The sequence below is a fragment of the Botryllus schlosseri genome, chromosome 16 (genome assembly GCF_051294905.1).
Source record: "Botryllus schlosseri isolate E-star chromosome 16, Bs_hap1, whole genome shotgun sequence".
In the NCBI taxonomy this organism is placed as follows: domain Eukaryota; kingdom Metazoa; phylum Chordata; class Ascidiacea; order Stolidobranchia; family Styelidae; genus Botryllus; species Botryllus schlosseri.
The window spans coordinates 4,639,679-4,664,910 of record NC_137251.1 but is presented as its reverse complement, the minus strand read 5'-3'; the positions used below and the strand labels follow the sequence as shown (position 1 = coordinate 4,664,910).

The 25,232-nt window shown below is 41.0% G+C and overlaps 1 protein-coding gene across 1 annotated transcript; it reads left to right on the top strand.

Moving 5' to 3' along the window:
* The first annotated feature begins 7,091 nt into the window (after positions 1–7,091).
* LOC145458811 (endoplasmic reticulum transmembrane helix translocase-like) lies at positions 7,092–23,957 on the top strand. The gene is made up of 27 exons (XM_080337301.1): positions 7,092–7,461; positions 7,660–7,788; positions 8,918–9,063; positions 9,160–9,232; positions 9,355–9,510; positions 10,306–10,491; positions 11,424–11,624; positions 11,777–11,903; positions 12,607–12,744; positions 12,957–13,070; positions 13,146–13,243; positions 13,839–13,941; positions 15,004–15,089; positions 15,148–15,240; positions 15,625–15,738; positions 17,748–17,873; positions 17,936–18,047; positions 18,198–18,301; positions 18,750–18,848; positions 19,119–19,209; positions 19,435–19,606; positions 20,711–20,859; positions 21,732–21,928; positions 22,767–22,906; positions 22,965–23,073; positions 23,264–23,407; positions 23,473–23,957. Exons 1-27 carry the CDS (start codon positions 7,201–7,203, stop codon positions 23,578–23,580), a joined length of 3,576 nt encoding a protein of 1,191 aa, XP_080193427.1. The 5' UTR covers positions 7,092–7,200; the 3' UTR covers positions 23,581–23,957.
* The last annotated feature ends 1,275 nt before the right edge of the window (positions 23,958–25,232 follow it).

Below are 25,232 nucleotides of genomic sequence, written 5' to 3'. Positions count from 1 at the left end.
GTATTTTTTGAAAATTTATGCAACTTTTTGAAAAAAATTTCGCGCTGGGCGCGAATTTAAGTATAACCATTTATCTTTATTATTGGGTATTGGGCCCTTACCGCGCCATGACCCACCGAGACATACAATCAAGTTTTAGGGCATATAACATGCGACTCCAAGAAGTGTGCCAGAACGATCGGCAGCGAGAAAAGCTTGGCCGAAATGGTCTATGCCCTTATGCTGACCGAAGACTTCGTTATATACAAAATACATATAGGTTTAATTGTCCACAGGTGCCTAAATGATTGGCGCCGAATGTTCCTGTCTTTGCAATCTGAACCTCACAAGACAAATACCATCCCGCTGGGAAAAAATTTATGCCAGTGAAGAAATACCAATTTGAAATCGTGTGCGTTTCTTAGTTTAGAAGCCTACGTTAGGGCGATTCTATATTTTTTGATATAGCAGACTGGAAGTCACGAAATAACATCATGTAACGAAGTCATATCAACGGGTCCGCCCGCCCGAAGATGTTTAATTATTATTTACGGGCCCTCCCGTTTTCAAGACACTGCACTCAGCTCTACCGATAAATCTAATTACGTGAGTAGAGAGGACAATAAATTGATAGCATAGTATATATGCAATCGCCGATCTGATTGACCGATTTTATCATAATTATCGAAAATTATCGCGCTCACAATACAGTACAGATGATTTCGTGACAAACGCGAACAACGTGATGGAGCGGTCGTTTCATCACCCTATGGGAGCCCATGCAAGACCCACGTTTTTGGGGGCCTGACGAGGTGTTGTTTCGTTCCTGCTAACGGGTATACGCCCGAAGATGTTTAATTATTATTGAGTGGTCCTACCTTTTCAAACACACCTCACTCAGCTCCACCGGCAAATCTGATTACGTGAGCAGAGAAAAGATTGATTGAGAAAATTGATAACAATATATACGCAATTCCCGATTACTGACCGATTCAGTCATGAATTCTAGAAATTTCCCGCGCTGCGCGCGCTTAGGCGATAAAAGCTGATTCACTACAAACTCCCAACGAATATGATAAATAGCGGGTACCGCCGGAGGGGGGTCTGGGGGGCGAATCCCCCCAGAAGTTTGGTCCATAACCCAATGGGGGGCCCAAGACCAAAGTTTTTTTTGGTGGGGGCTGACGAAGTGCTGTTACGGCCCTGTATATATCACTGCATATGGTATATGCCGCTACCCGATATGCTTCACAGTGAGAAGATTATATCTCGATTTTTGTATGCATGAATAATTACGTGCTACACTTCGATGAATATGCTGCAAGATTTTGTTACGTGATCGACAAGTCAGGATATACTTCAGCTGCAGAGGTTAAATCACCACTGTGATTCTATTAGAATTTTTGGCCGAAATCGGTGATCGGGTGAATCACAGAAATATACTCGGGTGTCATTACGTTTTGTGCTTTGGAAATTACATCGGCATATTCGGGAACCTCTTGCCAGACTATTTCTTGGTGATGTATTCAACGACAAATGCATGTAAACGACGGTTTTCGGGTGTATTTCCGGGTATATTGACGAAAGAACAATTTTAAGAAGACCAATGGATACCTACTACGCAGCCGTTTGACTGAATATTTTGCAGAGAAATCGCCAGAAATGTGTCGATGATAGCGCTCAGCAGACCATGTCTATCGACAATCCTTGGGGTATAAATATATTTCGAAGAGTGCGAGAATGGTTTGACACCGGCGGCAGCTACAAAAAATCATCATTTTCCCGAATATATGATCACGACGAATAGTAGAACACTTTTTTAAAAGATTTAGGCTCCGGACTCTACATATATCTCATTAGAATCGAATTGAAATCGGACATTTTCGAAATTTCGATAATCCGGACACAATTATGGCCCCAGTTGGACCCTTGGGACGTCAACTTGAAAAATAATTGTGGTCTCGATAGAATCGGCCAGACTAGTAGAATCCATTTCAAAAAGAATTAGGCTTCGGACTCTACATATATCTCATCAGAATCGAATTGAAATTGGACATATTCGAAATTTCGATAATCCGGACACAATTATGGCCCCAGATCGACCCTTGGGACGTCGACTTGAATAATAATTATGGTATTGATGGAATCGGCGAGACTAGTAAAATCCATTTCAAAACGAATTAGGCTTCGGACTCTACATATATCTCATTAAAATCGGACATTTTCGAAATTTCCGTAATCCGGACACAATTATGGCCCCAGTTCGACCCTTGGGACGTCGACTTGAATAATAAATTTGGTATTGATGGAGTCGGCGAGACTAGTAAAATCCATTTCAAAACGAATTATAGGCTTCGGACTCTACATATATCTCATTAGAATCGAATTAAAATCGGACATTTTCAAAATTTCGGTAATCCGGACACAATTATGGCCCCAGTTCGACCCTTGGGACGTCGACTTGAATAATAATTTTGGTATTGATGGAATCGGCGAGACTAGTAAAATCCATTTCAAAACGAATTAGGCTTCGGACTCTACATATATCTCATTAGAATCGAATTAAAATCGGACATTTTCGAAATTTCCGTAATCAGGACACAATTATGGCCCCAGTTCGACCCTTGGGACGTCGACTTGAATAATAATTTTGGTATTGATGGAATCGGCAAGACTAGTAGAATCCATTTCAAAAAGAATTACGCTTCGGACTCTACATATATCTCATTAGAATCGAATTGAAATTGGACATATTCGAAATTTCGATAATCCGGACACAATTATGGCCCCAGATCGACCGTTGGGACGTCGACTTGAATAATAATTTTGGTATTGATGGAATCGGCGAGACTAGTAGAATCCATTTCAAAACGAATTAGGCTTCGGACTCTACATATATCTCATTAGAATCGAATTAAAATCGGACATTTTCGAAATTTCCGTAATCCGGACACAATTATGGCCCCAGTTCGACCCTTGGGACGTCGACTTGAATATCAATTTTGGTATTGATGGAATCGGCGAGACTAGTAAAATCCATTTCAAAACGAATTAGGCTTCGGACTCTACATATATCTCATTAGAATTGAATTAAAATCGGACATTTTCAAAATTTCGGTAATCCGGACACAATTATGGCCCCAGTTCGACCCTTGGGACGTCGACTTGAATAATAATTTTGGTATTGATGGAATCGGCGAGACTAGTAAAATCCATTTTAAAACGAATTAGGCTTCGGACTCTACATATATCTCATTAGAATCGAATTAAAATCGGACATTTTTAAAATTTCGGTAATCCGGACACAATTATGGCCCCAGTTCGACCCTTGGGACGTCGACTTGAATAATAATTTTGGTATTGATGGAATCGGCGAGACTAGTAAAATCCATTTAAAACGAATTAGGCTTCGGACTCTACATATATCTCATTAGAATCGAATTAAAATCGGACATTTTCAAAATTTCGGTAATCCGGACACAATTATGGCCCCAGTTCGACCCTTGGGACGTCGACTTGAATAATAATTTTGGTATTGATGTAATCGGCGAGACTAGTAAAATCCATTTCAAAACGAATTAGGCTTCGGACTCTACATATATCTCATTAGAATTGAATTAAAATCGGACATTTTCAAAATTTCGGTAATCCGGACACAATTATGGCCCCAGTTCGACCCTTGGGACGTCGACTTGAATAATAATTTTGGTATTGATGGAATCGGCGAGACTAGTAAAATCCATTTTAAAACGAATTAGGCTTGGGACTCTACATATATCTCATTAGAATCGAATTAAAATCGGACATTTTTAAAATTTCGGTAATCCGGACACAATTATGGCCCCAGTTCGACCCTTGGGACGTCGACTTGAATAATAATTTTGGTATTGATGGAATCGGCGAGACTAGTAGAATCCATTTCAAAACGAATTAGGCTTCGGACTCTACATATATCTCATTAGAATCGAATTGAAATCGGACATTTTCGAAATTTCGGTAATCCGGACACAATTATGGCCCCAGTTCGACCCTTGGGACGTCGACTAGAATAATAATTTTGGTATTGATGGAATCGGCTAGACCAGTGTTTCTCAACCCCGAGTCCGCGGACTCAAATGAGGTACTGGGTGAGTCCGCGAGCACAGGAATTTTAAGTAACTTAATCGGCACACACATTGACAGATTGTCAACCTGGTATTTTCTCTTGCTTTTCAATGGAAAGGCGCCGGTCTCATAGCTAATTTATTATTTTAGGTAATTTTTATCGATAAAACCTTATCAAACGATCATGGATCCTAATTTAGGGGTCTACGGACATAGTTTTAGATCAGTGGTTCAGCAAACTTCTGCACCCCTCAGACCCAAACTCCCCCGATACCTCTTTACCGCTACTTCTCAGCACAAATTTTTGGACTCTTTAGTTAGTCAGCTTAATTCGCGCGAAGCGCGAAAAATTTCTATCCTTCATGATTGAATCGGTCAATATGATCGGGAATTGCATATATATTGCTGTCAATTTTTTATCCTCTCTTTGCTCATGTATTCAGATTTACCGGTAAAGCTGAGTGAGGTGTCTTGGAAAATGTAGGGCCCGTGGGTATAATGACTTCGTTGCGTAATGACATTTCGTGGCCTGTCTGCCATGTCAAAAGATATTCAAATCGCCCATACGTACTAAACTAAAAGACGCAAACGATTTCAAATTGGTATTTCTGCAATGGCAAATAATTTTTCTCTGCGAGATGGCATTTTTTGTGGGGTTTTGATTGCCAGGACAGAAACATTTAGCCCCAGCCGTTTAGGCGTCCATGGACAAATAAATCTATATATGTATATAGTATATATATCAAAGTCGGTCAGCATAAAGGCAGTCCTTTTCCGCCAATGTTTTCTCATTCTGGCACATTCTCAGAGTCGCATGTTACATGGCCTGAAACTTTATATGTCTTGGTGCTATAATGGCTGACGCCGAGATGCCCATTTCTATAACTCATGCGTATTATTTCTTGGAGGAAGGGTAACCAATAAGCAATAAATAAGCGACGACGAAACGGCGCGCAGCGCGAAATTTTTTGGAAAAAGTTGCCTTAATTTCCAAAATAATACTTATAATTTAATTAATATTGATTCGCGAAAAAACTGTGGGCCCCCCATCCGAATTGAGGGTTTGGGTGTGGCAGTTATGGTCATGAGCGCCAATATAGCCATTTCAACGCGCAATCGTCCCCCTATCGCCCCCTTCGTGCATTTTCACCCCCTATCGCCCCCTTGGCTATTTTCGCCCCCCTGGACCGACAAATCGCCCCCTGGGAGGCGATATCGCCCACGTTGGGAACCACTGTTTTAGATCGAGAAGTCGAAAATCCACGGAAATATCAAAATCTTCAATTTTTTCTTCGACTTCCGATATACATTCGGAACATGTATTTGGCATACCTACGGGGCTCGTTCACTTTCGGACCAAACGCAGTACAGCTTTACGGAGGAAAAGGGTTTTTGGTCCGAAAGTGAACGAGCCCCGTCCTGGTCCGGTTTCGTCAAATTCCGATTTGAGAGTTGGGCTGCATCATATATGTCATATATGTAGAGTCCGAAGCCTAATTCGTTTTGAAATGGATTCTACTAGTCTCGCCGATTCCATCAATACCAAAATTATTATTCAAGTCGACGTCCCAAGGGTCGAACTTGGGCCATAATTGTGTCCGGATTACGGAAATTTCGAAAATGTCCGATTTTAATTCGATTCTAATGAGATATATGTAGAGTCCGAAGCCTAATTCGTTTTGAAATGGATTCTACTAGTCTCGCCGATTCCATCAATACCAAAATTATTATTCAAGTCGACGTCCCAAGGGTCGAACTGGGGCCATAATTACGTCCGGATTACGGAAATTTCGAAAATGTCCGATTTTAATTCGATTCTAATGAGATATATGTAGAGTCCGAAGCCTAATTCGTTTTGAAATGGATTCTACTAGTCTCGCCGATTCCATCAATACCAAAATTATTATTCAAGTCGACGTCCCAAGGGTCGAACTGGGGCCATAATTGTGTCCGGATTACGGAAATTTCGAAAATGTCCGATTTTAATTCGATTCTAATGAGATATATGTAGAGTCCGAAGCCTAATTCGTTTTGAAATGGATTCTACCAGTCTCGACGATTCCATCAATACCAAAATTATTATTCAAGTCGACGTCCCAAGGGTCGATCTGGGGCCATAATTGTGTCCGGATTACCGAAATTTTGAAAATGTCCGATTTTAATTCGATTCTAATGAGATATATGTAGAGTCCGAAGCCTAATTCTTTTTGAAATGGATTTTACTAGTCTTGCCGATTCCATCAATACCAAAATTATTATTCAAGTCGACGTCCCAAGGGTCGAACTTGGGCCATAATTGTGTCCGGATTACCGAAATTTTGAAAATGTCCGATTTTAATTCGATTCTAATGAGATATATGTAGAGGCCAAAGCCTAATTCGTTTTGAAATGGATTCTACCAGTCTCGCCGATTCCATCAATACCAAAATTATTATTCAAGACGACGTCCCAAGGGTCGATCTGGGGCCATAATTGTGTCCGGATTACCGAAATTTTGAAAATGTCCGATTTCAATTCGATTCTAATGAGATATATGTAGAGTCCGGAGCTTAAATCTTTTAAAAAAGTGTTCTACTATTCGTCGTGATCATATATTCGGGAAAATGATGATTCTTCGTAGCTGCCGCCGGTGTCAAACCATTCTCGCACTCTTCGAAATATATTTATACCCCAAGGATTGTCGATAGACATGGTCTACTGAGCGTTATCATCGACACATTTCTGGCGATTTCTCTGCAAAATATTCAGTCAAACGGCTGCGTAGTAGGTATCCATTCGTCTTCTTAAAATTGTTCTTTCGTCAATATACCCGGAAATACACCCGAAAACCGTCGTTTACATGCATTTGTCCTTGGATACATCACCAAGAAATAGTCTGGCAAGAGGTTCCCGAATATGCCGATGTTATTTCCAAAGCACAAAACGTAATGACACCCGAGTATATTTCCATGATTCACCCGATCACCGATTTCGGCCAAAAATTCTAATAGAATCACAGTGGTGTAAAATCTGCTGCAGTGCTGTGAGTGAGTTTTCTGAGGTACCGAAAAGTAGAGGGTTACTGACTCTCGTTACCGGGTTCCAGCTGTTGCAGCCCAACTCTCAAATAGGATAACTATGAGGAATTACATTGTTCCCGGGGATGATCTTGTCGAAAAGTTGGAATTATATGTGAAGCGACCACCGTTTCTCCATGGATATGCAGTCCCATTCTTGTCGTTTTACGTAGCGGGAGCTGCCGTATGGTATTCCTACTTCACAACGGACCAGTATGAAGTTGGTGCTGTTATTCTGGCGGCCGTTGCTCTATGCCACATGCTAACAATCCTATTCAGTGTTTGGTCCGTTGATGTACGATGCTGGCTTGCCTGCAACCGGGTAAGTGTCACATTACACGCAGTTAATAGGATCGGTGATGCAATTGATATAATTGAGTGGTGTGTTGACTGGCCAACAGTAATGAGCAATGATATTCTTAAAATCGTCTGTATTGACTAAATGAGAATACTGTTCAAATAATAAGTTTACTCTTGGTGTAACTGATTGATTTGTAAAGTAATTACTTCTTTTGCAAAGGTATCTCATCCAGCGGAGGCAAAATTTGCCAAAGTGACTCCATTACCTAATAACGGGTCTAAAGAACTTGTGCCGATTCATATCACTGTCTATCCTGGCGTGACTAAGATATGGCTTGAGTTTCAAAAAGTAAGTTCATTTTTTGTATTACTGTTCGAAATGGTTTATGAGCTCATACGTTTGAGCTTGGTGACCATAAACTGTGTGATAAAGATATCTGCTATTTAGAAGATATTTACTTTTTTCAAAATGTTCAGTTGTGTTTATTGATTCTAATTGTCACGGAGGTGAATCTGTCCCTATCAATACCCTTGACACTAAATTGCAATACCGGTAATGGTATTTTTGTCTGCACCATCGAGGTGCTTTGACGACGAGATGCAAAGGGACATCTCGGAAATTTAGATCACTTGTAACCAACTGATAAACACCTTACATCAATCCACTTTTAATCGATGCAAGTGCTTTTCGAACCTGGCGTTTCCTTCAAATAGCTGCAACAAGTCAAATTCATACTTTTAGTTCTGATGCAGGGTTGTAATGACTCGAGTCATGACTCGACTCGGGGCAGACTGGAGTCCCGATTTTCTGATGACTCGACTTGACTCGAGTCATTTTCTCAAAATACGGAAATGACTCGACTCGAGTCAATTTCTGTATTGACTCGACTTGGACTCGAGTCATTGTGCATGACTCGAGCCAAGTCATATGACTCGAGACGCAGACCGCCAAGACCGACATTACATTGAAATTTTGAAGAATAGTAAAGTAACCACACTATTTGGATTTCATCTATTGGTACTGGTACTTGAAAATGCGACCAGAAACTGCTAAAAGTGAAGAAAATTAGTATATTATAAATGAGGACCGTTCGATATCACCAAACAGAGTTATAAAAGATGGGTTTAACAAGACATTAACAGGAATCTGAGCAGTCAACACAATGACTTGGACTCGACTTGAGTCATAATACCGTGACTCGGACTCGACCCCATTTTTGCTGACTTGGACTCAGACTTGAATCGGTGGTGAATTGAAAATGACTCGACTTGACTCGAGTCAAAACTATAAAACTGAGATTGACTTGTGACTCGGTGCCTTGTGACTTGGTTACAACCCTGTTCTGATGTGGATAGCCTCAATCACAACGTCTGCCACTGCAATATAGTAGCTCAACATCTAAATGCTGAGGAATTTTCAAAAAATATATCTTTCGTCATTAGTCTGCCCATTTCATCGAGTTTTACTAAATTTTCAGGTTCATTACGTCTTTGATGACGAGAAAAAGCTTTTCTCAACTGTCCAGTTCCCTATTAACGAGCAATTTTCATATTATAAATCATGGAAAGGCTATGAAAGTGACGAGAAGTTGAAGACGGCGGAAAACGATTTTGGGAATAATCAGTGAGTTGAAGACTTGTAAGATATGTATGATGTCCTGAAATTTCCGTACACACCATGTAGCAATGAATGTCAAGTTGTATCTAATTTCAACTTTAGAATGGAAATGGTTGTTCCAGAGTTCCGAGAACTTTTTCAAGAAAGGGCTACTGCACCATTCTTTGTTTTTCAAGTGAGTTCACTATTTTGTTGTCTAAATATTATTTGCATACTTTGTATATTTCTGAACATGCACAGATCACAGAGCCAGTTTTGCCTTTGTCAAAATTATCAATGATTTTCTTCTATTCACAGGTGTTTTGTGTCGGCCTCTGGTGTCTGGATGAATATTGGTACTACTCGCTGTTCACCCTATTTATGCTTGTGATGTTTGAGGCGTCGCTGGTGTATCAGCAATTGCGAAACATGGCGGAGATCCGAAAAATGGGGAATAAGCCATTTGATGTTTCTGTGAGTTGCTATATTTCTAAGAAGATGATGGTACTTGCACACGTTGCTAAAAATGCCATAAGTATCATCATAAGTATCGTGTATCATCTAAAAATAGTACATTAAATGCTCTCGTATTTGGCATTTCATGCTGGTGACGTCGTATTTTGTGATACGATTGTTGATATACGATGTTCTTTTGAATTCTCTACTAGTTGCTGACGATTACCCCTGACGAGTGTCAGCCGAAAATATTCGGGTTCATTTCAATATGAATATACTATTCAATCGTATATTGAAGTTCTGTACCTCCAAGAAGCTGTATCCATATATATAATACAATCTCAAAAATGACGCCGATTGCAAGAAAGAAGTCATCAAACGATCGCAATAAGAGTATCAAAGTGAAATTCACTGGAGAATTCAACTTAATTGATTTACCTTGAGTGTTATTTTAGTCCAGTTATGACTGACAGGGTTTAGCCTTTTTGTCGGAGCATGTGCAGTGCAGTGCTTTCTATTGGGGATATCGTGAATATAAATAACCATTATAACCAATTCAACAAATGTCTCCTACCTACCTTCGAAGCGACTGTTGATGAATTGATTGAATTCGATGGCGTGGAGTTATGTGATTGATATACACAGGAAATGTTTCATTTGGATTAGTCATTTGTGTCATTTGGAATATTGTAAGTCCATTTCACAGTATGGCGATCAATAAATAAGAACAACCCTTACTGAATCATCACTATGGATTTTCGGCTGAAACGTGCTGACCATAATCAAACTGGTCAACGCTGCTCCAATTTTCAGGTGTACCGGAATCGTAAATGGGTCCGCGTGTCCAGCGCCGAGATAGTGGCGGGCGACATTTTGTCGATATCGCGTCCGAAGTCTGGCGTCGACGATGCGATGGTACCTTGCGATCTGCTGCTGATGAGAGGGAGGCTAATTGTAGATGAAGCCATGCTCACTGGCGAGTCTGTGCCGCAGATGAAGGTTTGCATGTTTTCTGCTACTTTGCTTTTAATTTCGAAGGTCTTATGCGTGAACGAGCTATGCGAATGCGACCTTTCGCTGGATGATTCCCATTTCTTCAAGCAGCCGTTAACGTCACTTGACTACAGATTTGTGTTTTTTATAAAAAAAAACAACTGAAATTGTGCTCGGCGCAGGTGTAATGTCAAGATTTTTTTGACCTGTAATTACTCGCGTATAGAATGTACTCCAAAATTCGTTTTCTGTATTTCCACATACCATTATAGTAGGGCTACCATATTTTGGGAATCTGAAAAGAGGACAGTTTTCAAAATTTTCAGACTTACAATACCGGAAAAATTCGTGAATTTATTCCGAGTTTGTAGTCGGTTGACTAAAAAAAATGGTCATCTTTCCGACACGACTCCCGAAATACTCACTTTTTATGAATTTTCCGTTGTTCGACGAGAAAAAAAGGTCGTCTTTCTGGCTCAACTCCCGAAAGACCCGCCGGACCGTCACTTGAGTACTGATATCCTATATCTCAGTTGAATTTTATTTCCACATAAACCAAAATTTTCAGAAAAGAGGACAAATTTTCAAAAAAGAGGACATTTGGGCGTCCTCCACACTTCCAAAAAAGAGTACAAATCCTCCTAAAAATGGACATATGGTAACCCTACATGATAGGAGTTATTGAGTCTTCCTAAATTACAAATGAGAACCTTTTATTCGCAAATATGGTAACATAGCCACTCGTATCTTGAATCCAACAGTTTTTGTCATTCGAATAATTGGTTTCAGTAAGGACCAAGAGTATCGCAACATAGAAATTTATTTTTTAGGCAATTTTTTGTTGTAGAGTGTCCCTCTATTTACACGGCACCACTGATATTCATAAAAATGACTGAGAGAGGAATTGATTTGAAACAGTCCTGTTACCTCATATTCAGGAGCCCATCGAAGACATTGCCGACGATATTGTTTTGAATACGGACGTACATTCGAGGCTTCACATGGTTTACGGAGGCACAAAAGTCATTCAGCACACCCCGCCCGCCAAAAACACCGGCAAGGATGACTCGAAGAATCTACGTCCTTCGGACAACGGCTGCGTCGCTTACGTCGTCAGAACGGGATTCAACACGTCACAGGTTTTTCGCCCCATATTGTACTTAATCTTTGCTGGGGTATGGGTGGGCTTCACCGAAAATAGACTGTCGATATTGGTAGTGGAATTTCTTGGCTGTCAAATGTATGTCACAGCTGCTCGTATGACTTCGTTCTAATTCTCGCGTCTTTTCAGGGAAAATTGCTGAGGACTATTCTTTTCGGCGTGAAAAGAGTGACCGCCAACAATTTAGAAACTTTTTTCTTCATTTTGTTCCTGCTGATGTTCGCCATTGCTGCTTCTTCCTACGTCTGGATCAAAGGTACGTCCGGTAACTTTTTTTGCAAACGTGCTGGCACCCAGATGCTTTCTAGTTGTTAGAAAGGCCCTCCATCTTATCAATATTGGTAAGAGCTTCTTGGAGGTACAGAACCTCAGTATACAATTGTATAGTATATTCATATTGAAATGAAACCCGAAACGCCATTCGAAGTTTCATGCTGGTAACGTCATATTTTGTGATACGATTGTTGATATACAATGTTCTTTCTTATTCTCTACTAGTTGCTGACGATAACCCCTGACGAGTGTCAGCCGAAAATATTCGGGTTTCATTTCAATACGAATATACTATTCAACAATATTGGTAATGGTGATTGGGATATCAGTAATATTCTATACGAGACTACACATAAAGAAAGCAACTATTTGAAGGGAAATGGCGTCAAAATTTACAGATCATTAAATAAATTTTGTCGAAAATATTCACGTGCAAGTCAGCATATGCTATGCATAATTTAGTGTCTTGCGACCCTATTCTTCCCCACTCCAGGTCAGCTCAAGCGTACCAGACTAAGCTATGGTATGAACTCGTATTTCGATTGCACGCCTTTGATTGAAATTCTACAGTTTTAAATGAAATGCCTAGACTAGCTGTCCAATACACTAGCTGAGGATTAATTTAAAATGTGCACGCTGTCCAACGGTGGAGGAATTGGATTGTTTGAATTTCTGTCCCCGTCTAGGTACGGAAGACCCGGAGAGAAGCCGGTACAAGCTGCTTTTGAACTGCGTCTTGATTTTAACGTCGGTGGTGCCTCCGGAACTGCCGATCGAATTGTCGCTGGCCGTCAACTCCTCGTTATTAGCGCTTTCAAAGTTATGTGAGTATGCCGTTATTTTACTGGCTAGTTAACGTGTGCTTCCGGTAATTAGTTTTCAACTGTTATTGCCTTTGGACATACATTCTAACAAAATTCGCTAAATGTAACCAGAACTCAGAGACAAGGTTCTTTAGTTTTCCATGCGTACTGTACTAGCTCTAGCTGCATGAGCTGAACTTGGTTTTTGTTACCGTCTTTTCTTCTTCTGATAGACGTGTTTTGCACGGAACCGTTCCGTATTCCGTTCGCTGGGAAAGTCGACATCTGTTGCTTCGACAAGACCGGCACCCTGACCAGCGACAGTTTGGTGGTTCTCGGCATAGCAGGTTGGAAGTTGTAGCTGACTATGGGTAGCGGCTTCAGCGCATTTAAAATATAACGGCTTGCTTCAAATATATCAGGAGTCGGAGACGGTGGAGAGGAAGTTTCTAATAAGAAAGGTTCGAAGAAAGAATTCAACCTGTGCCCTGTTCTGCAGGCTCCAGCTTTGACTCAACAAGTAAATTTTTCTGTTTGACATTGAGTCTGGTTAACGCTGACGGCATTGTAGAAGTGTTGAAATGTTATCCAATTTTAAGGGTAATGCCGATGCCTGAATTAGACTTGGGCAACTAGAAATATTCAACTTTTCCGAAATTAGAATTAGAATTACAGCTACACAATTTTTTTCCGAATTAGAGTAGCATTATAACTATAGCTACACAGTTTTTTCCAAATTAGATTAGAATTACTGAATTGGACATTAAATCAAGTTCCGGCAATATCGAATCATAGCACGTTCTTGTGAGCAAGAGAATAGGAAATGCCTGTACGGCAAGCCTGTCCAGTAGTGACAAATTTCACTTGTTAAAGTCATGCCAACTTATCCCTTGACTGCTTCATACTTTACAAAATCCAAGATGTGAAAGTAAGTAGTGGAATTCTCTTGAACAGAAGTGGTAGTAGTGTAAAATAAAATTTCTCGAGTAGTAACTGCGAGTAGGCAAAACCAACATGAGAACTCCATAAAGGTAAAAGACCTTATTACCGACCATCTCTGGTCTTTTGTCGGGCCCATCTCTAACCCGGATGACATTGAAATGGAATTTTTACAGGTGCTGGCGTCTTGCCACGCACTGGCTACCATGAACGATGAATTGATCGGCGATCCGCTTGAACAAGCGATGTTACGGTCTGTCGATTGGAACTTGACAAAGGGTAAGCTTTTGCCAGAGTTCCATGTTTGTGACTCACCTACTCGGACGCTTTTGTGTAAAATGATTACGGCCCAGAAAAAAATTAAGTCGGCAATTGAAAAATGATCTACGACCAACTGGACTTGGATCAAAATTAATACTCCATTTTGATTCGAGTGCTTGAAACGTTGTGTCGTGCCTACCCCAGAAATGAAATGCAGGTCTACAATGTAGTAACGCTACAACTTGAGTCAACTAGACATCGGGGTTTTAACCAAGTCGCAGGGTTCTGAGCCACAAGCCAATCTCACTTTTATCGTTTTGAGTCATTTCCAATTCATCAACGGGTCAAGTCCGAGTCCAAGTCAGCTAGTAGAGGGTCGAGTCCGAGTCATAGTGTTTTGACTCGAGTCCAAGTCATTAGGTTCACTGTTCAGTTGTCAGTTCAATCCACTATTTTCCACTCTGCTCGAGTGATATAGAATGGCTGGCAGTCATAATAGAGTGGTTTTCCTCAGTATTAACAGTTTCTGGCCCTATTTTCGAAGTATCAGGACTGATAGACGAAACACCAACAATGTTGTAACTTTACTATTCTTCGAAGTTACAATGAAATGTCTGTCTTGGCCTTCCTAGTCTCAAGTCATATGACTTGGTTCGACTCGTGCACTAAGACTCGAGCACAAGTCTAGTCAATACATAAATTGATTCGAGTCGAGACATTTTACGCATTTTAAAAAATGACTCGAGTCAAGTCGAGTCACCAAAAAGTCGCGACTCGAGCCATTACAACCCTGCTAGACGTGCTGTGTGTTATAATCTGTACTGAAAAATCAATGCTGACAAGTGAACAACCAGTTAGTCAGTTTGTAGAGTTGTATTGACTCGAGTCCGACTCGGATTGAAAATGACTCGAGTCAAAATCATAATAGTGAGGTTGACTTGTGACTCGGAACCTTCCGACTCGGTTACAACCCTGCTGTTTTGAATTGTTAGTCCTGCGGTAAGCAGTTTTTAATATAAATAATTGAACGGCATAGTTACAGCCCACCCTAACTTCTGTCTCTACCCCGTCTTCCGACAGGTGACATGGTTATCCCAAAAAGAAAAGTCCACGGGGCCCATCCGATGAAGGTCGTGCAAAGATTTCATTTTAGCTCGACGCTCAAGGTGGTATTTTGTTGGGATTTTTCCGCTCTACTCGAACTGATCGGTAAATTTTCGACAGAGAATGAGTGTCATCGCCAGCCAGGACGCGCAAGGCTCCGGTAAATTATACTTAGGCACTGTTAAAGGAGCGGCAGAAGTCTTAAAAACCATGGTAAGTAACGTACTCAATAATTTATATGTTCGAGTGTATTAAGTTCGACTATTGAAGTAGGTTTTGACTACATTACCTCAGTGGTTATATATTTTTTGACCACTTTCATTTCCTCACTTCACTTTACAGTTTTTACGTAAAATACCTGCATTTTACACTTTGTATTTTGTAAAGAAGAAAATGATTTAGCGAATGTCTGCGTCACTTTTCTCAGTTGAATTGTCATAGCGGGGCAACATAGCCACTGTGCCACGGTACGTAACTGGAAATATTTTCGAAAATTGTGCCTATTTGTAGTGACATTAATAATCTTTTGTTCATTGGGAAGGTGCATCTTGCATTTTCAAACGTAGCCACCGTCATTTGACGTGTCCCTACTTTCAGTTCAAAGACGTGCCGGACGATTACGATTTGGTGAGCAGAAAGCTGTCGTTGAAAGGGGCCAGGGTCCTTGCTCTCGGCAGTAAAGTGCTGGGGTCCGGATTCTCGTCGCAACAGGTTAGTCTTGTTCTGTTTGTAGGTGCAGCTGTGATCGTATAAAGCGGGATAAACGTTTCAAATTTATGCTGTAACGAATGTTTCCGTTCACTATCCGTACCTTCCGACGTGCGAGTGATCATAGGCAGACTTTGCAAACTAGATAATTCTAATTGTCTAATTCAGTGGTTCCCAACCTTTTTGTCTTCATTCCCCACTTCAGATTTATTCCGAGCCGTCATTCCCCACCAGGACCTTGAGCGCGCGAAGCGCGCAAAATTTATGTAATTCATGTTTGAATCGGTCAATATGATCGGGAATTGCATATATTTTGCTATCAATTTTTTATCCCCTCTCTGCTCACGTAATCAGATTTACCGGTAGAGCTGAGTGAGGTGTGTTGGAAAAGGTAGGACCCCTAAATATGAATTTAACATCTTCGGGCAGACCCGTTGATATATTGACTTCGTTACATTATGCTATTTCGTGACATCCAATATCTGCTATGTCAAAAGACATGGAAATCTCCAAAGCTAAAAGGCACACACGATTTCAAATTGGTATTGCTTTATTGGCAAATAATTTTTTCCCTGCGGGATGACATTTTTCCTGTGGGTTTCAGATCGCCAGGCCAGGAACATTCGGCGCCAGCCATATAGCCGCCTATGGATAATTAAACATATCAAAATTTTTGGTCAACACATGGGCATTCCTTCTCGGCCAAGGTCTTCTTGCTGCTGATCGTTCTGGCACACTTCTCGGAGCCCCATGTTACATGGCCTATAACTTCATATATGTCTTGGTGCGTCGTGGCGCAGTATTGGCCGACGCCGAAGTCTATATTTCTGTAAATTCTACATATTTTCGTGGGGGAAGGGTACCCAATAATCAAAATACTAGGCAATATTAAATCTCGCGCCCACCGAAAAAAAATTTGAATAAGTGACATAAATTCCCAAAAATATATTCTATAATTTATGTTAATTCACGAAATCATTTTGGGCCCCTTCGAGCTCCCCCCCCCAATTGGGGTTAAGGTCCTGTTCGCCACTACCCAACACTTTTGTCATCACAGAACAGCTATTTGCTGGTTTGACTAAACAAGACACGCAACCACACCAGTGCGCAAGACAATCGCTAATAACTGCAACGTAAAACGTTTTGTGAACCGATACCAGTAACGCTCAAAATTTCGCGAAAGCATTATTTCACGTCAAACTAGTCGTGCTGGATGCGTTTGTGACGCCATTATTGGCCATCCAGAGTTAAAAATGAGGTTTTGTGAACACCGCGCAATATAATTTTCGATACATACATTCCAGAGCAGTTAACTGGTAGCGGTAATTGCGCATATGTCTACGTGAATATGAAGACTGTCCTGTAGATAATTTTGAGCAAACGCGTCTATTCCCTACCAGAAACCATTGAATTCCCCACTAGTGGGGAATTCCCCACCGTTTGGGAACCACTGGTCTAATTATACTAGTTAGAGTGAAATACCGGTATTCTAATTCTAATCTATTTTTTTACACGTTTCTTTGCTCTGATATTGATTCTAATGTAATTTCTTGTTTTCCTGAAATAGCTACAGTATAATGCGAGACGAGCCAAGCTCGCTGTATGCTTATGAGAATGTGTAGGTCTAATTCCAGTTCTAGTCGAATTTGGAAGAAGCTGTTTGGCTATGATTCTAGTTTGCCAAGTCTGGTCATAGTTGATTTTGACTGAATTTTTGTGGTATTGTCAATGTTCTGTCTTTCGTGATAAGATCCTGTTGCTGTGTCCACTGTCCATCACAACAATATCGGTTTCTAGGCTCATTGACATATTTCTCCGCCGATAATAGGTAAGATTCACCCAACTCTGGTGCTGGATTAGTGGTGATAAATGTGATGATTAGTGGAAATAATGTCACTCGATACGAATTATTTCAATCAATAGTCAATCTTAATCCACATTTCCAAGCCAAGTTGTAACTGTTGCTGTTTTGACATGGCATCGTCACTTTCTTTATCATTTCTTCCGTTCAGATACGTGATATAAAACGTGAGGACGTCGAACACAGCCTGGACTTTGCCGGCTTTGTGGTCATCTCGAGCCCGTTGAAGCACGACTCGAAAGCTATTATCACAGAACTGAAGAACTCTTCCCACTATGTAATGGACTGCATTAGTCGCGGAATTCCCCTTTTTCAAATCAAGTGCAAGTGTGAATTTAGATCACCATGATCACCGGCGACAATCCGCTTACCGCATGCCACGTCGCGAATGTTTTGGGGATCACGGCGTCGAAAAGGATCTTAATGCTCACTAGTAGCGATGGCGCAGAAGGCAATTATTTTCTTTGACATCAGTTTGAGTATTTGTAAAGATAGTTTTGAGAGCAGGCCATTCGCGGTATTGCGATTTTTAACTATCTTTCTTATTAGTTAACCTAGTTGATTAAATTTTATTGACTCGCTTTTTTTTCTGTATTGGCAGATACTTGGACTTGGAATTCTCTCGAGAACGATGTCAGCTTTCCGCTTGAACCCGACCGCATGAAAGACTTCAAACGAAATCACGACTTGTGCGTGACTGGACAGGTACCTCTACTCTTGTGGTTCTCGCCGTTTTTAATCGGGCTTTTGCCGTCTTCAAAGTTATAAGCACGTGCTCTACCAATTTTGAGAAAGATTTTTATAATTTTATTATGGACTGGGCTACACTCGACTGTTGTCGTAATGCGACACTTTTCGGCCATTCTAGTAATGCTTGTAGACATTTGACAAACTAGCACGTTTAATAAATTTCAAAGTTAGTGATAAAACACAGCTGATGCTCATCAAAGTTCATTTTTATTATTTGCTCATTTTTTATCACTATTTTCCTTTCGACTTGACTAACATCAGTAACTACGTGATTTAAATGACTATTTCGTCTTGGAATTCAGATAGAAGACATGGATGATATTCAACTTACTTTTGGTTACTGTTGCCATTGCCACGCCATCATGGCCTTGGCAACATGCTAAAAAACTGTACCTCTATCCAGGGTTTGACGTTCTTGGAGTCATACAGCACCAAATTCATGCAGCGGATCTTACCGTCGGTCAGAGTTTTTGCCAGGGTCAGCCCCAAGCAGAAGGAACAGGTAAGATCGATTGTTACCTTTTTTGGAGATGGTAACAGTACTTAGTGTCGATCCTGGGTCTGAGAATATCAGAATGACTCATGCGGTAATACGGAGAAAGGTGGACAGCAGAGTTGTTATGACTCAACTTGAGTCCGACTCGAGTCATGATTTTCTGATGACTCGTCTTGTCTCGAGTCATTTGCTCAAAATATGGTAATGACTCGACTCGAGTCAATTTCTGTAGTGAGATTTTTCCGACAGGAAGATTGCGTCATTCTTTTTGCGCAGGTTGTGGTTTGCCTCAAAGGACAGGGGTACACGGTGCTGATGTGCGGTGACGGCACAAACGACGTCGGTGCTTTGAAACACTCCAACGTCGGTAGGTTTTTGTATGTATTTTCGATGCCCACCGGCAAGCGGCCGGTATTTGGCACATGATTGCTGGCTATTTCTAACTATGCGCTGTACAAAAATTGTTTGTGAATCATCCTCTGTTCACCTCAAATCAACTTCAATGTCGACCCTAGTCTATTGTCAATCGATCATTACTTGTAATGTGATTGTGTGATGCCCCTGAAGTAAATTGACCCGTAAATTTTTCAAGGCGTGGCATTGCTCAGCAACGCCCCAACAACAAAAAGACCGAGCAAGGCCGCCGCCAAGGAAGATAACGGTCGAGAGTCCGTGGGCCGTCAAGCGGAACCCCATCAAACGAAGTCGACTGGTGTGGGCTCAAGCGCCGGGAACAAGGGACAGTCCGCCGCTATCAGAAACAGGTGAACAAACGGTCATAATAGGAATATTATTGCAACGATATTACAATGCATTGACAGCACCAGGGCAGGTGGGGTCGGGACTGGAGCTGGGCAAAGTAGTCGGTGTTGCTGCTCAAGTAGAAGTTTATGAGCAATTACAAGTAGTGGTAGCGATTTCAGAGATATGTGAAAACTACTTCGAGTGGCAGTAGAAAAGGAATCGTATGAAAAGTTATTTTTCAGTAGATTTTGAATGTTGATTTGGTCGAGCGGTCACACACTTTTAGCAGCCTATTGAGTTTGGTTACTTTCAAAATCGATCCTCACGAGTGTTGACACTACAAATAGGAGCAATCTTCGAATATATAATTAGTTATCACTGCGGCGATTTTTTTGACATGTCAAAATAGATCAAAACTGTTAACAAAGTCAAAATTTTTTTGCAACCTGCATTTCGTTTGTATCGTAGATGTTTGCTCTGACGGTGAACTTGTCATTCTACATTTTACATCTTGTAGCCTACTTTATAGGCCTACCGTTGTGTACAGCCCGTTGTCTGCTCATTGTGAATCATAAATGAAACAAATAGGTCGACATATTGTTATGCTCAACGTACCGCAATATCCTAACTGAAGCAAGACTGAGCGCGTGATGAAAAATTGTGATGTAGACAACATTGTCAGAATGAAGCAACACGGTGTGTCACCAGCAGTGTACGCACAACTTCAGTGTTGCCAGCCAACAACTGCTGCTGCTGTTGAACGTTCTTTCTCCGTACTTGGCAAGCTACTTAGTAAGGACGGACACTTTCTTGTCAAAATTAAGTGTTTTAAGGTCATAAAATGTCAAAATCTTCCGTTTTAGGTAAAAAATCGCCTTAGTTATCACAATACGTGGGCTATTTTGCACGACTCTGATGACTATTTCACTAAGAAGACTCGCAAGCTTATCCGAAAACTACTCCATGCTTTTTAAAACCATGAGTGTAAAAAGCAGGTAGTTCTGGCTACAAGTAGTTGGAGTAGAAGTGGAAGTGGTCTGAAATTTGAGTACGTACTGCAAAGTACTGCAAGCTGGCAAAGCTTACTTCTTTCTGAAGTTTTTACCATTCGTTTTGCCGGCCAGATTGAGAGCAAGGCAAGAGGAATTGGAGAAGAGGAAAAAGAAATTGCGAGAAGCTTTGAACGAGGCGGAACAAGACGCGACCGTCGTCAAACTGGGCGACGCGTCCATCGCGTCTCCGTTCACCTACAAGTTGTCCAGTATCGCTGCAGGTGATTGCGTGATGCTTAGAGTGCTAACGATATCTGTCTTGTAGCCATATTTCACGAAAAGTGTTGAAAATAGTTTTTCGTCACCTTTATGAGTGAACGCATTGCCCCAATCTACTTCTTTAAACTAGAGAAGTAATCTTCACACTTTGGTGTGTTATTACTCGAATTACGTTACCGGTAGCAGCGATAGGTTTTAGCTCGGTTGCATTCGAGGTTTTCGATATCATCCAAGAGTCGCAGAAGTGAGTTGAACCTGACTTGAAGTCGATACTGAACAGTTAACACTATTACTCGAACTCGACCAGTTGCTTCCTGACTCGGACTTGACTCAACGGTGAATTGTAAATAGCATGATTTGACTCGCATCGAAATTGTAAAAGTCAAATTAACTTGCGAATTGGATCCTTGTGATTTGGTTACAACCATGTTTTTGAGTATCATAAATAGAGCCCAACCAAATGAACCGATATACTGTGCCGAATCCATTTCCATGGCCGATTATGGCCATTGGCCATAGGCCTTTTCAATGGCATCATCACTCTTACAATTGTTCTGGGAGCGATGGTCTTTAGTACTGATCGATTGATATGCGAGAAGTGTAGGATTTCACGTTTTGGTGAAAATGCTGAAAAATGTTGTGCTTACTCGACTGCAGGTATGCCGGTCGGACTGGAAGTACTCGTCTAGAGTTTTATTGTAAAAATCTAGAAGTTCCCCCCCCTGCCACTATACTGCTAATGCTTGTTTAGTCCAAGTCAAACCTGTCATATTGTACAGGAACAGTTTTAATCTGCCTTAATAAATGCTTCATACATGTAAAATCTTTCAGTGTTGATATTTATCTTGAACATTCCCATTCCATCCGCTTTCAGTGTGCCACATCATCAAGCAAGGCAGGTGTACTTTGGTCACCACTCTGCAAATGTTCAAAATTTTGGCGCTCAACGCCCTGCTGCTGGCCTACAGTCAAAGCGTGCTCTACCTCGACGGCGTGAAGTTTGGAGACGGCCAGGCGACCATGCAAGGTCTATTGCTGGCCGGGTGCTTCCTGTTCATATCTAGAAGCAAGGTAAGTGATGTGATAGTTGAGATACGGGTTAACTTCTTTAACGTTTTAGGAACACAACTAACTGGAACCCTGAGTTAGTTAAAATTATCTCAACTAGGATTTCAATTACATCAAAATCAACTCAAATTCTCTCATATATCACTAAGAAGTGCTGCTAATCGAAGATAAATATTAACAATTAAGCAGGATTGTTATTACCATTATATCAAGAAAATGAGAGATTAGTAAAATAATGTTTGTGATTTAAAATTTATTGAAGGTGTAAAATTTTTCATGTAGGTAATAGTATAGTATCTATTTGTTCAAAAATCCATCGGTTGGCAAAACTACCTACCTTTTCATCAGTAGTTTAATCAAGTGTCTGTGCCTTTGTTGTTGTTGTTGGCCGTTTTGATTACTGACTCATGCACCTCACTTCAATTTGCTTCTTATCTACATTCCTTCTATTTAGCTGCACGGTCCAGAGTAAATGATGTAATCTTAACGTGTCATTGATGACAAAATATCACTAGTTTTACCGTGCGAGGACATTTTGAATTTTTATCACTGTCATGATATATAGTCTCCTTCAAGATTATCGATTGAACAATAAATTTCGTCGATTTGGAAGTTGGAAGTGATGTAGTTTGATGCTGGTGTAGTGGAGACTGGAAACAACTCTGCAATAGTTTGATGCGTATAAGAATCGGCTGTGTACTGTATATGTTATCTTCTATGCATTAACGTAGGCATAGATTGCTACGATATGTATCATTGATTCAACTTCCCCAGATTCTGCAGGCTAGGAATTGATTTAGGTATCATTTTGGTTAACATATCTGACGTTGTTTTTATTCAGCCTCTGAAAGTACTCTCGAAAAATAGACCGCTGCCAAACATCTTCAACGTATACACAATTATGACGGTTTTAGGGCAATTTGCGATTCATTTCGCGTCTCTGATATACCTGGTGCAGAAGTCGAAGGAGATCGATCCAAGGTTTAATATCTATTTACTATCGTGCTTTGAGGAATATTTCATCCAATTCGATTTACAGGGACGGTCCTATCGATCTGGATGGAGACTTTGAGCCCAACCTTTTGAACACCACCGTTTACGTTATATTTATGGGAATGCAAATCATCACTTTTGGTGTCAACTATAAAGTGAGTATTCCACTCTGACTACAAGATGATGGATTATTAGATATTTGTGGCACTGACACGAAATATTACTCGTGTACCCCCTAATGTCACTTGTTTGAGCACCGGTATGGTAGATTAAGGGTTCAGATTCCAAAAAATGTTTCATCACATCAATGGTTGCAATGCCTTTGATCCGACCAATCACATCTAGGGACACCCGTTCATGGAAAGTCTTGTCGAAAACAAGGCCCTTATGATAAGCTTGGCGGGTTCTGCTGCGTTCCTGATATGTTTGATCACGGGCGTATCACCGGACGTGAACTCGCAGTTTCAAACTGTTCTGCTCCCGCCAGAGGTAATGTATCAAACCTGATCTTCACAATCAACCGCACTCTTCTCATGGTGGAAGCCATTTTTCAGTTTCAATGGATAATCCTGTGCGTACTCGGATTGAATCTGGTGTGCACTTTTCTCATCGATCGGATATTGAACTTCATTTTTGGTTCTGGAAGATTGGCTGCCGTGTGACGTCAGAGTTTTGCGCGTAACGACGCCACACAAATTGTTAATGTCGATACTTATTTTCTGTCTCGCTCCTACTGTGGTGTGAGATGGATCTGATGCAGCGGATAAACACTGCAGTGTTTGCGAGTTACCAAACCTGTTCGTGCAAGAGATATATACTATGTAATTCTATGTCTATGTCGAGTTCTTGTTGCGAATGGATAGATGATATCGTAATAACCCAGGTTCGTGTGGATTCCTACCGCTCGCGCTAAGGGCGAAAGTGATTGGACGCTACACAGTTATTGTGCAATTTGTTTGAAGAGTTATAGAGTATTTGTGATGCGTAGATGTATTTTGGGAAGATGGACTCGGAATAATAAATTGATGAAGAGATTTGATGTGCCTTCGAGTTCCTGAGCGTTTACCAGCCAAGAAACTGCATGTTGTGAGTTTATGTTGAGGTGCCTAGCGAGCTCGTAAGGGTACTCTCTGGCTGTAGTTTATTGCGTACAATAGTTATGCAGTAGCGCAATTTTTACCACCGTCTGCACTTGCCTACGGTTCTGAGCACGTCAACAAAGGAGGCGCTAGTTTTATCGGTCTCCCACAACCGATAAGTAGGGTTTAGCTATAAAATAGATGAATAACGCAGGTTAGTTGAGTATAGTTTGGCTGCTGCTGCAAAATCGAGTAGCCTACCTGAACGATTCGAGTACCACTCGTGCACTCCACAGTGCCAGGTGGATGACTAAAAAAAAAAAAGGTCATCTTTTCGCTCAGACCTAAAATCACCGTTTTTCACTCCGAAATACACGCCGGAGCTTCAGTTCTGTGCTAATTTGCGGCATTTCACTCGCAATTTGCTCTAAATCTGACCTAAATTTTCAAAAAAGAGGACAAAATCTCAAAAAAGAGGACAAAAGGGCGTCCTCCGAGGACACTTTCAAAAAAGCCAAAAAAGAGGACAAATCCTCTTAAAAGCCTACTTTATATAGTCGAAGGCGCATGGTGAAACTTTTTTATCTGCGAAATCGCTGCTGATAGAATTAACCAATTTATCGAAAATGGAAATGAATGGCGAAGATTTCCGGATCGCGAGCTGACTACAATGGAGACTGTATGACTCCCACTGTCTCCTGTCCCATCTATGCATTATGACAAACTACTCCGCCTACAGACGCATATGCCACTTTTCATTTTATCGCAATCTTGTGGTGTTTCAAACTTTTAAACTTCAATTATTATTAAGCTGAACGATTTGCCGTTGAAGCTGCCTATTGTTGTATACTCTTGTATGCCCTGCCCATCGAGGATGCTGGTATTAGACATTCCATTGCCTTTATAAAGACTATATGCTCATACCACGGCCAACACCATGATAGACATTAGCATCAAAAAGTTTGCTTTCGGGTAGGCTGTAGCAGAGGTTTCACGCTCATTCCTGATTAAATAAAGACCATTTGCACAGGACCAATCATTGCTAACCCCATCGAGAAAAATCAACGAACGATTGGCCTACTGTCGAGTGTCTGCACAATAATCGGCTCGAGCATTGTCACCTTCATCTGACGTCGGCATACCTGAATCAGCAACGCACGTTGGTTGGCAGACACGAAATCTGTATTAGGTTGACGAACGTCCCAGCCTGGGACGGTGAAGTACGTGCTAAGCGA